The 12,715-nt window shown below is 38.9% G+C and overlaps 1 protein-coding gene across 4 annotated transcripts in view; it reads right to left on the reverse strand.

Moving 5' to 3' along the window:
• Nucleotides 1–12,715, reverse strand: part of tnfaip8.S (TNF alpha induced protein 8 S homeolog) — a 58,709-nt gene that overhangs the window by 6,530 nt on the left and 39,464 nt on the right. The window contains exon 1 of one of the 4 annotated variants that reach the window (XM_018236887.2): nt 12,432–12,538. Within the exon in view, the coding sequence (XP_018092376.1) occupies nt 12,432–12,462 (31 nt within the window). The 5' untranslated portion in view covers nt 12,463–12,538. 4 annotated transcript variants of the gene reach the window in all.

The following is a 12,715-nucleotide window of genomic DNA, read 5'->3' on the forward strand; positions in this document are numbered from 1 at the left end:
CTGCACTTACATGGTGCCACACAGCTTGCACATGCACAAAACTTATTTCTGCATACAGCCTACAAGAAATTAAGAGGAATCTTGGGGCCTAACCACTATTAGGAGCCCACTGAGGGCCTAATGAAGAAATACTGATCAGTAATAAGATCTGCATGGTTTGATTCAGATTTTCCAGTGCACAGCAGTTAATAGTATATAGGGGGCCTCTCAGCAATTACTAGCTTGCTTTAATATAGAATAGCATTTTCCAGCAACTGTAGGCACATACACGTCTACTGTATATAAATTTCACAATGAAGTGTCAAATATGAATGAAATCAGCTGGAAACACTCCCTTTAGAAATGATCAGTCTGCTGCACAGTAGGGCAAAACGACATCTGTATTGCAAGTGTATTTTCTAGCAAATGTTTCCTAATAAATGAACTAAACCTGTCCCCTATCACTTGCCTGGGCCTGTGTACAGCAGCTGCCAAACAGCTTACTCAGCTCAGCAATTTCCTGCGCTTTCTTTTCAAGAAGTGAAACTGCACTGCAGCATCTGTTTGTCTGTCTGTCCCACGCATACAACTCAGCAGTCCCAGCTTTCTTCGAGAATCCTAAGGGCTCAATACTTTACTTCTGTGGGACAATGGAAAGTTATGTCTCATTATGTCAGTGGAACAAGTCGGTGTGAAGTTCCACTCTGGCCTCTTCTTCTGCCTCCTGACCCAAAGTGTGAATTCCTCCCCTCTATTTAACTAGTGGAACGGGTCCCAGAAGCAGCACCCTGCACTATTATATGCTCTTTATATACAGACAATGTAACAAAATACAGATTTGTTTTAGGAATAAACATAACAGTCACTGCCGTGTCTGATCATTTGTCAAATCTACATCTGATAAGGTACTAAGAAAGAGCCAAAGGATGGGGATTCTGTACATTCATTTACACACAGCTAATATTACAAAGAAGAGTCTAGCCATCATGTCAGCCGGATAGTAAATGTCGCCCCAGTGTATTTATGATCAATTGAGAACTGGCTTTAAGTTGCACCCCCCAAAAAAATACAATAGACATCATTTTAGAACAAATGCTTGATGCTTTTAGTATATAATCCAGCCTGCAGCCTGTTGTTCAAGGCAATCATAGTGATCTGTGTATATTCAGTTTTTGGCTTTACTCTAAACCCCTTCTGTCCAGTAAATGCCATTGAGCCAAGACCATTTTTATGTACCCAGCCTTCTCAAGAATTCCACAGGTTTCTCCGACATGTTAATATTTTTCTCTGGTATGTGGCATGTCAGCTTTGCGGCCAAACTGCATGGAAAAATACACAACTTGAACAAATCATTTCTGTAAAGGTATTCAGCAAATAGTATAGTTTTACCTAAATCATAATAACAACCAGCTTGTAACCCCGTTAAACCTTCCATATAATACATACTGTCTATGTCACGGGTCCATGCTTGCAAGTACTGATGGTTGGATTTGCTTCATGTAGGATTAGCCATTCCTATCTAGAATGTACTTATTGGTTTTACATAAGAAATAAATAGGATTAAACACAGTTGTTTTAATATTGCTAAGAATATACATAAACCAGAGCTGGACAGAAACACGATCTAAGATATTAACATCAAGAATGTTCAAATGAACGGAGGCATCTACAGTATTTGCAATTATTGTTTGGAATGTTAAGAAAGGAAAGCTCATTATAATGAAAAACGTATCCCTACATGTTGTGACTTGCTGAAGGCATTTATTTTGTGGATAGAATGTGTTTCATGCCAACATCCTAGCAGTAATGGGCTCTGCCATGCTTATGTACAGCGCAAGCATCAGCCAGAGAATATGATCAAATGAGTGAAATGCCCTTATAGCATTCAGATCAATGTGGGCCTCTGTACACATCAATGGATCTGCAGCCATGTGTTATTTGCAGCTGTTCTTCGGCTACTTCAACCATCCATGTGTCACAAGATACAAACTACACAACACTTTTGTTTCTGTTTCCAGTGGTGTGGTCTCAAATAGAATACAAAGAAACTTGTAGCACACATTAAACATACAGTACATGCATATACACAGCAGTCTCACTCACTAGTACATGTGATATGTAATATGCAGGAGCTTAAAAGGCTGCACAGTTGTCAAGATCAAAGGCAGTAAATAAATAATACAATTGTTAATCATTGGCTGAAATATTGTCATGTTCTTATATATATTCATATATCCTCAGGTATATGTTACTGCAGAAATACTAAATCCTTTCATAGAGGAATACCCAATGATCAGGGACGCTCGGCCTCAGGCGGCAGCGCCAGATACATTTCCAGGGGCGGCAAAAAGACGCTCCTGTACTTTTAAGAGCTGAATTTCCCGTTTCGAACCGGAAATTCAGCTTTACTAGAGCGAGAGAGCGCAGTTTCGCTCTCCACACTAGTGTTCCTGCCTCTGATGCCTCCCCTGCAGATGGGTAAGCCGGCGAGGGGGGCAGCACTTTGAGGACCCGCCTCAGGCAGCTTTTTCACCGGAATCGCCGCTGCCAATGATGCATTAACAGTGGGAAAAAACAAATAATATGACAAAATAAACAAATCAAGTCAAATGTGTCTGACTGCAGACACTTGACAAATGATTCATGGTTTCCTCTCACTCTGAAGAGTAATGTATGAAAAAATATATATAGTAGACATTGTGTATTCATCTTTTTAGATTAGCCCTGAACTGAACGAGATGTCAAAAAGGTTTTTTATTTTTTTTAACTATAAATAAGAGGAACATTCAAAATATTGAGAAAACACCATATTCTGTATTTTTTGCACTTGGATACCACAAAAATGCCCTTTCTAAAAGCAATATTGGTTTTCTGTTACTCACAAATGTCCCACAGCTGTAAATGAGCGGGTGGCATCCTGTTCCAGTTATCTTATTTCTCATCCCCAGTTCTATTTAGTGGTTATGACTCTACATTTCCTTTATCGGTCTCATAACTCTGCTGGTTAAACCCTCATATGCTACCATCAATGTGTTACACTACAGAAACATGAACATTGCATCCACCAATCAGCTTTATCAATCACAAAGACCATGTTTATGTGTGCCTCCATCAGTATAATAAAGAGATCAGAGATACAAGTCATACATATTGCACTTATATACATACATTTTCCATGACACTTGGCTTATGCAGAAGGAGAGCTTTAAAGCCATATATATGTTAGAAAGCAGATGGGTGGCTGTGCCAGAGGAATGTGACCTCTGTAAATATATTGGCCTGTAAAACCAGGGTGTTTGAAGCAGCACTGGACTGGGAGTCCAAATAGGCCTTGGCATTCCAAATAAGCCCCCAACCAGCCCACTATATAGTGTTCGTCACTGGCATCTTACAGAAGCCCCTCTGGCATTTGCCAGAACCCACAGATTGTCAGTCCAGGCCTGGTGTGGAGTACAACAGAATATTGGAATGCATGGCATGGAATTTTGGATGAGACAAAAAAAAAAAAAAACAGATCCATTCAAGTCGAGGCTATGCAATACAATGTGAATATATAAATTGATGTTGTGGGATGAAACTAAAAGCACACAAAAAAAGTGTAGAAAAGGTACAACTATTTAGATAATTAATATTGATTTTAGTATGAAATCTATATTCTGCTGCTGCAATGTATTACACAGGGCAATTCAGTCAGCTACAAAGAAGGAATATAAATAAACAAATGTTTGTTAATAATAAGTTTCACTTTTCAATTAAAATTTTTTTAATTAGTGCCATAACAGACCGCTGCTACTTTTGAATCTTCATGTGACTTCCTAGATAAGTCACATTTTAACCTTGCCTTCTCCTGTCTTAATCAGGAACACAGTGACTCCCAGAAATCAAAACCAGTGACCCCTCCAGCATTAAAGGGCTCAGTGACTCCCAACAAACTCCAGCAAAGGATAGCACTATAAAGCTGAGCATAGAACAATTCTGATTCCCTGACAGTGACCCCAGCATTTCAGAATACAATGGTCACAATATGTGACCCCATGCAATGTATAGCAAAGCTGTGCACCAGAAGAAGGAGAAGCACAGGTGTATATTATTACTAGCAATATATGTATGACACTGTGGTCCCAGCATTTCAAGACAGTGATCCTAGTGGCCCACATTTAGGGCCCACACTAGGTCCCATTGCTGCATAACACAGTGGTCCTGTCAGTTTATTATACTGTGACCCCATGACACTTTGCCAAAGTGAACACAGCTCTTGACATTATGACCCCAGTATATTTAGGGATGGGCAAGTTTGACCCGTTAAACCAAAACACAGTACAATAATAAGTAATACCTTGATCAATAATATCTTGATCAAAATAACTTAATGGAGATATTCAATAGACATATGTTTGCACAACAGTCCAAGTGCTGACATGTGCATTGTCCTGATAGTCCTTGGACTACTAGAGCATTACAAACATTATTTATATTGAGCATAATATACTGCACTAAAGTATCTGAGATTTAGATGTCCTTACACCAATAATTCTACATCACCCATCTCACACAGATGCAATCTATCCTAGCAGTTATGGTAATGGTCAGCAAACAATACATATAACCTTGTCCTCTGAAGTCAAGGCATGGCGATGGTTTTGTGTTACAAATGTGGGTGTTTTTTGTTTTTTTTTAGCAATGGCCTTGTGTCGATTTGTACTCAACAACAGTTATCTCACCCATGGAAAGTTAATCAAATTTTCTTAATTTCCCTCACTCTGTGTTTCCAACCTGTATAAAAAATGTATGTCCCTGAATTCCTCCACCCTCTAGACTACATACCCCAAATATGCTAGAAGCCACATACAGTGTCTTATTTCATTCAGCAACACTGCTTTTTAAGGACAGTTACTTTCTTTAGTATAATGATCTTTTCTGTCTTAATGAAAAGCAGCAGTAGCAGCAAGTTCATGGTTATTAGGGAAGCTTCCCAGAATGAGCTCCTGTCTTGCTGAATATTGATGTAAAAAGATGTGGCCATTTGTTGTTTATATGAGAGCACATCAGGCAAGCGTACGCGAAGCAAAAGCGCCAGACACTAACTACCACAGACACACTTCTGTAAACGCAAAATTCTCAAAATAATCTATCAATATAATCATAAAAATGAATTAAAAGGATAATAAGGAATCATTTTCATTTCACCACAATCATTCCAGTGCAGCAGTTGAGCTCATTTCCAGCACTGCACACAATAACCATTCTAATGACAGAATGAATTGCCATTTCTCGGCTTGGCCCGTATGATGGAGTGTGTTTACTGGAAGAATAAAACACACCACAGCTCCTCTTTGCAGAAAAGTCATTTACTGTACATGAGTCTTCATGAGTGTGGTTACAAAATAGAGAAGCAGGACTGATGCTACATTGCTGCAAAGAACAATCGAGTTTAATAGCTTTGCTCTATAATTATAATCTATAAATGGTTTCTTGGGAATAATTTGCATTAAAATGAAACGCCAACGTTGTAAGTGTAAATGTTCCTATTGTGATACTTAAAATGTGCAGAATCTCTGTACAGGTAAAGGCCTAGTGAGGCAGTGCCAAGTTTATTTAATAGAACAGCCCAGGCTATTTGTGCTTGTATGGTGTACCCATGCTGCTGATACTACAAGCAGTGGTAGACTTTTTGGCTAAACTGGACATAAAAGGTCGTCAAGCACAGGGGACTATTAACAGAGTAAAGGGAATGATGAGGGAGAATTAGAAGAGACACTGGTGATGGAAAATAATGTAACTATTCAACTTGCAAAATAAATAAATGAGAAGGAATTAAAAAGTAGAGTGAAGTTTACAGGTCTTAAAGTGATACGAACACTAAAAAACTACTTTTTAAAATAAGAATGTACATTAAAAATTACCTATAGGTCATGTTGATCGTTTTTTTCTGAGAGGTTTGTTTTTGTAAGCAATTGTTAGTTGAGGTTTCTAAACCTGACTGTTTTGCAAACATGACTGTCCCATCTCATTCTGTCAGTTAAAGTTTGTGGCAGATCCCTCATACAGGAACATGGGCCATCAGACAGGTAATGTAAAAGCATTGTGCAAATACTTTATGGCAAAGTTATAAGTAACTTTCAAAGACAATATTATGATAGATGTAAAAAAAGAGTTTAATTTCTGGTGTCAGTATCTCTTTAAAGGAGAAGAAAACCCAGTCGGCGCAAAAATCCTCCCCCCCTCCCGGGTATTGCCCACCCTCCCTCCTCCCCCCTGGCCTACCTGTCCCACTGGGCAAATGCCCCTAACTTGTTACTTACCCTTCTGCACAGGTCCAGTCCACGGAGTTCACAGGCACCATCTTCTTTCACGCGATCTTCACAAGGGTATGGCCACACGAGGAGATTCGTGGAGATTTTGCCTGGCGACTAATCGCCTCGTCTTTTGAGTGACTATCTCCCCGAACTGCCTCTGCGTTTTTCCCCATAGGCTACAAAGCCAAGTCGCCTCCGCTAATGCACATGCGGCGATGCGTTTTCAATAGTCGCCCAAAGTTGCCAGTAGGCGATTAGTCGCCAGGCGACAAAATCTCCCGGAATCTCCTCGTGTGGACTAGCCCCAAAGATTAAAGCCTGAGGTATTTGCCATTGCATGCAGCCCAACAAAAATACAGATCTTATCATAATGTATAGCATTGCTTCTCAAAGTCCTTATATCTAATGGAAACACACATCTAAATTGCACCGCAAAGATTAAAGCCTGAGGTATTTGCCATTGCATGCAGCCCAACAAAAAGACAGATTTTATCATAATGTATAGCATTGCTTCTCAAAGTCCATATATCTAGTTGCTTGTTAGGAGTATTAACAATGAAGGAATGTTCTTGCAGTACCACAGAGAACTTTTAAATAATTATCTTAGAGTTACTACATGGATCAGCCTTAGGAAAGGCAAGAGTGGGGCATAGAGCAGACAAATACACAGGTGAAGTGAGGTTTTTATTCACTCAGGTCCCCAGAGTCCCCCAGCTGTTTCAGATTATATAAACATTTCTGTTTGCTCACCTCCAAAGACTGCAAGTTTACATATCAATCAATGGAAGGCACCACGTGTTTTTAAAGGGGCAGTGTGCTGACCAATTATGTATTTTAAAAACAAACATTGAGAATGGCTGTTTTTCTTATGACAACAAGGCTTCTCTGTCTTTGGAAAGCTTTGGATAAACAAAACTCCTTGGCAAAGCAATCTACTATTTCTACACTAATCTGCCTTCTGGAAGCACTTTAAGCACTTTGCAACAGCTCCCCAACTCTCCAAAAGGTGACATTTTAAAGAAAAATATTTTCATTCTGTACAGGACTGATCCAAAACCCCTGTATGATCTCCCTCTCTGGTCATTAAGATACTCTATAATTAATTCTACTTAAACTATATATTCTAATTATTAGAATGGGTATTCTGGAAGTAAATTCTACAGAGGTGATTTTCACCTCAAATTAGAATTCAGGATGCCAAATGTCTCTCCTGTTAATAAAACAGTTCTTTAACCCGGTCACTGCCAGAAAATTTTCACATTTCAGTTACACTTACTTTAGGGGCATTTCCGAGGGGGTTACAAAAAATCATTTTTTTCCCCTTATATATACATATATCAAAAACAGATTTTATTTTAAACACAATAATACAACTGATTTGGAAAGTCCCATGTTTTTTGAATATGCCAGTACCAATTATGTATGCAAGTAAGTATACAAATTTCCATGGTGATTTCTGACATGTGTACATCAAAAACTCCCAGAATACACTACTAAATCACAGTTCCAGAAATCTCCAACATAAAACATACTAAATATGAATGCCAGGGGTCTAATGAGCAATTTGGTGCCCACTATAACTAGGTTTACCAAAGTAGGTGGCACGAAGGGGCCCCAATATGAATATAGTTCATATGACAAAATCCAAAACAAGTACTACTGCAGGAGCATCTGAACTGTTACAATTTGCTACATTTAGTTCATATATTTAGTTGATACATTTCCATATTCTGTGGAATATTAGCAACTATTGTATCAATTTTAACAGCTGCCTCTGGGATTCTGCTCAGCAGGGACAAAGAAAACAAATAGAAAATAGAAAGTGATTGGAATACGTCTTTATTTCTGGTGAACTGTTTGAAACCAAGTGAACTGAAAAAAAGATTTTTATAGTGAGCAACCTCTTTAATTCTACTAAAGACTCACAGAGTAACTGCTACAAGATATACGTTATTGCCGGCATTGCCCTGGTGCCTCTAAGAAATTGATCAACTAATGTAGCTAAGTTTGTAAACTGGGTATGATAGGGCACCAACCTTATATGGATGGAAGGGAAACAAAACAAATTTATTATTAAAACCTACATATCAGAAAACATATATATATAATATATATGTATAATGAAAATCAAAGAGCCATTATATGTTGGGTTCAATTTGAAAACAAGTTTTTAAAAGAAAATGGATCCTAGCCATAAAAAGAACAGTTTCAAAGAATTTGAATAACAATCTGTCTGCAAAACTAAACAGAAGGTGTGCCCAAGGTTCATAGGGTGCAATACTCTGAGCTAGTGCTACTTGTGAAGTGGGTACAAGATGGAGAGCCTCTCGGGACCTGTCAGAACAATATGGTTTCCATGTGCTGTAGGTATACCGACAATGTGCATTTTACTATCTGAAGATACATGTCTGGGTTAAAGAATGAAATGCAACTGAACTCCTCCTGCCAAAAATGGAATAGAGCTCCCATCGACATACAGTACAACCAGAGGAGGAGGTTGGTAGTTGTGATGGTTTTGGCAAAGTACATTGTATTCTATACCCTTCCATAAGAATAAAGGGCAATTTCAATTGGGCTACTTCAGCTGTTATCAACTATTAAAGGGCAATCCCAATTTGTTGTTTTTTTTAAAAATTTTTAGTGTCTATAATACAGTAATGCCCTCATCTTTCATTTGCCCTGGGACTCCTTGGGCTAAAGGCACATGTACTGTATAGTTTCCACCACTACTATACTGAATATGCACCAGTCCAGGACATTGTAAGTCATTTCTGGGTAAGATGGAGGTGCTGTAAAGAAAATCTACCCCAGGCTGGAGAATTTCTTTTAGAGAAAAGGATGGGGCCTGGAGCCTAAAGCTAGCAATTAGAGTCACAGGGTGCCTAACAAATTGATGCCCCAGGGTTTTGCGGTCTCTCAAAAAAAAAAGGTATCAGAGATGATAACTCTCTCTATAGGACAGTTCACACAGCCACAGTTTCCTCATATTTTCACATGCTACCTACTATTTAGCCAGATGGGAACAATTTGCACAACATTCAAAATGAGAAATTCAGTAAAGGCCAATACACTGGGACAGATGTGCCTCTTTGGCTTGTTAAATGAACAGGCAGCTCATTGACAAGTGGGCCAACACTGGCTCTGATGCAGTCAGCGTTAGCCCAAATAACCTGGCAAGAAAGCCAGACACTCGTTTTGGCTGATGATCATATAAAAGATTCACAAAGAAAACTGATCACCTATATCCGTGGCCAACAAACATATCTTTATATTTGACTGACCCATTGATAAGAGAATGGACAGCTTTGCTATGGAAATACCACCAACACAGTGTGCTGTTGGTTGCTGGGATAATGGTGTTGAATATACTTGCAATGTTTCTGCCAAATATATAAAAGAAATCATAAACACACATTAGTGCAAAATGGATGGTGTTTATAAAGTAACAGGATGAGTGAGCTGTTTTATATTACAAAAAATACATATTTATGACATTGAAAGTTCACCAAGTTTAATGAGAACCAACACCAGCATGTATTTCTTGAGTATTTTTTTCTGCACTGTAACCTGTTCTGTGTTTTGGTCTAATCTCCTGATACAGGACAATAATATTTCTACAGAAACTAAAATAATCATGACTTGCATTATGTCGGGTCAAGTTAGTGAGCAAGAAAGTCATATTGCAGCACAGTAACTTTTGGTCTGATTTAGTCAGTATTGGTCAGGGAGCAGCTAGTTGACTGCTCACTAACCCAGTCATTGTGATCAGTGTGGGAATTGTCATTGCACAGTAATCACTACATCAAGCTACAAATGTATTGTTATTGCTTTTTATTACTTTTTATTACTCATCTTTCTATTCAGGCCTCTCCTATTCATATTCCAGCCTTTTGTTCAAGTTGATGCATGGTTGCTAGAGTCATTTGGACCCATACAGCTGAAATTACAAACTGGAGAGCTGCTGAATAAAAGCTAAATAACTGCACAATAACCACAAATAATAAAAAATGAAAATCACTTGCAAATTGTCTTAAAAGAACACTCACGACATTATATTAAATGCTAATTTAAAGGTGAACTACCCCTTTAACGTAACTTGATCGAACTGTTGACAATTGGATTGCATAGGAAATAGACAATTTCAATTGACAAAACAATGATCCAGAAAACAAAATATACTGTCACTCTCATTTATACAGGAGTGTATACATTTACATTAAATCTCAGGCTTGTAAGCATGCAGCCCTCACAACATGCATGGGGCAGAGTGCAAATATCCAACAGGCTGGAGAAAACATCATTATTTTGTACTGCCCTCACTTAACTCAGTGCGACGGCTGTGTATTCAGTGCTGCAGATAAAATAAATGGCACATGTAAGAAAGAAAATTGCTTTGTAAGGGTAAAAGGCTGTGACGTCTACTAAGAACAATGTTAGACAAATTTGAATCTATAAATATATTAAAATAAATAAGGTTCTTTAGGCAGCATAATTTGAATTAATTTATTTACAGGAAATTTAAAAAGCAAAAATCCCAAAATAGAGAATATTTTCCCTTTAACTCTCACTTTGTGGCTCCCCTCTAATAAAAAGACCACCCATGGACTGGGGGGTGGGCAGATATTAGTGCAATTAGTGCAAGTATGTTGTTTGTGTGTGTGTGTTGGTGCTTTTACAAAAAAAAAGGAAAATATAATTTTCAACTGAAAAGAAACCCAATTTGAGCTCAGTTTACTAATACTTTGCATATGTTAACCCTGCCAGCTATATAAAACCCATGGGAATGCTGCCATGCTCCAGCAGGACATATAGCCATAACATATGTGGCTAGAAATGTATGATATGTCTGTCCTACAGAGAACCCCCTACACATTTCCAAGAATACACATGACCACCTGATCAACCAACAGATCATACGTCTTTGTTTTGTGTGTTCAAGCTCAAACCTTTTTTTATTATTTTAGCCAATTAGCACAGGGAAACCAGAGAAAAGTTGAAAAGCTGTAGGAGTTGCTGCAGTCTTCTGTAAGACTATAAACATGTTGGGAGGGTCCTGCAGAAAACGTATGAAGTGTCAGGGAGTCCCGAGAGCAATGCAGGGAGTGTTGGAGGCATGTGTAGCTGCAGAGCTTTAATAGTGGGCAGGAATGTGCTCTGTCAAAACATCCCCAACAGGAAAAGCTCCCAAGTGATATTCAGTCCTCCAGCACTTCACCCTGTACTTAGAAAGAGACCCAGTGTGTCCTTGAAGAAACTGTGCATGTGCCAAACTGCTCACTACTTGTGCTATGCTCTGCCTGCAACTGCCACTTCTGAATGGCACATTATCTGCTGCACTCATTACTCACAGCCAGATCTTCTAGCCTTCCTAAACAAATCTAAAATATATATATTTTATACCTACATTAAGAAAAAAACAACAAAAAAAATTGTATTTAAACTATTTTTTCCCAAAATATCTTAAATTTGATCCTGCAGCAAGCAAAGTGGAAGGGATTACTCTAATTCTGATGCTTTTATTGGCCAGGCTCCAGTTTTCCGCAGCAAAAGAAGTAAATGAAAGCTTTTCATTGCTGCTTCCCCTCCATCAGCCATACGCTCTGTGTGAAACTGAAGCACAGGGAGGAATAAGGGAAGCAGCAGCAGCTGGCCCGAATCTTCAGCACAGATTATTTCCTTTAAAACAGAGAAGTCCAACTTTTTAGCAGGCCCTTCAGTTGCAGCTGATCTACAGTTCCCACAATCTCCCCCCCCACCCAACATGACAAGGGCTGGGAATGGTCCTTCAAGGGTCACAAGCTGGTCATTCTACTCCAAAATATAAAATAGTTAATTGCCAATATTTGTTTGCAGAGATTAGTATTTATACTTTAGATTGTTAAATATACTGCTTTCACACCCAACCCATGGTCTTCTAGCCTGATATGACCACCACAGCTAAACACAAGCAAACGGCCATCTAGAAAACGGAACAACAGTCCCTGGGTGCCTGTGCCAAGTTCTTTTTTCCAGATACATACGATTGATCAGCACAATAAAACTTCTCTTCGACAGCCATTGTCACCCTCTTCCTCCCCACACGCTGTACAAGAAATGAAGGGAAAAAGCAGAGTAGAAGTTTATGAAGAGAGAGAACGGAGGGAGGAGGCAACGTACCGTCTTTTGATTCATCGCTTTCTGAGCTCATGGTGCCAGTGTGTGTCACTGGAGAGCAGAATACAGCCGACGTGCTCTCCCAGAGGCTGCAGCTAGTTACTAACTTCTCAACCAAAGGGAGAAAGAAAATCAGGAGGAAAGTTCTGCAAATGTGAACCAATCAAAGAGCAGTAATGATGAAAGCAGCCCACCCCCTTCTAAGCTACTGTCTGGAAGCAACGGTACCTTCATACACACACACTTACTTAGCAGTGTTGCTTTACAATACACACATGATTTTTTTT

This window comes from Xenopus laevis, chromosome 1S (genome assembly GCF_017654675.1).
Source record: "Xenopus laevis strain J_2021 chromosome 1S, Xenopus_laevis_v10.1, whole genome shotgun sequence".
NCBI classification, from domain to species: domain Eukaryota; kingdom Metazoa; phylum Chordata; class Amphibia; order Anura; family Pipidae; genus Xenopus; species Xenopus laevis.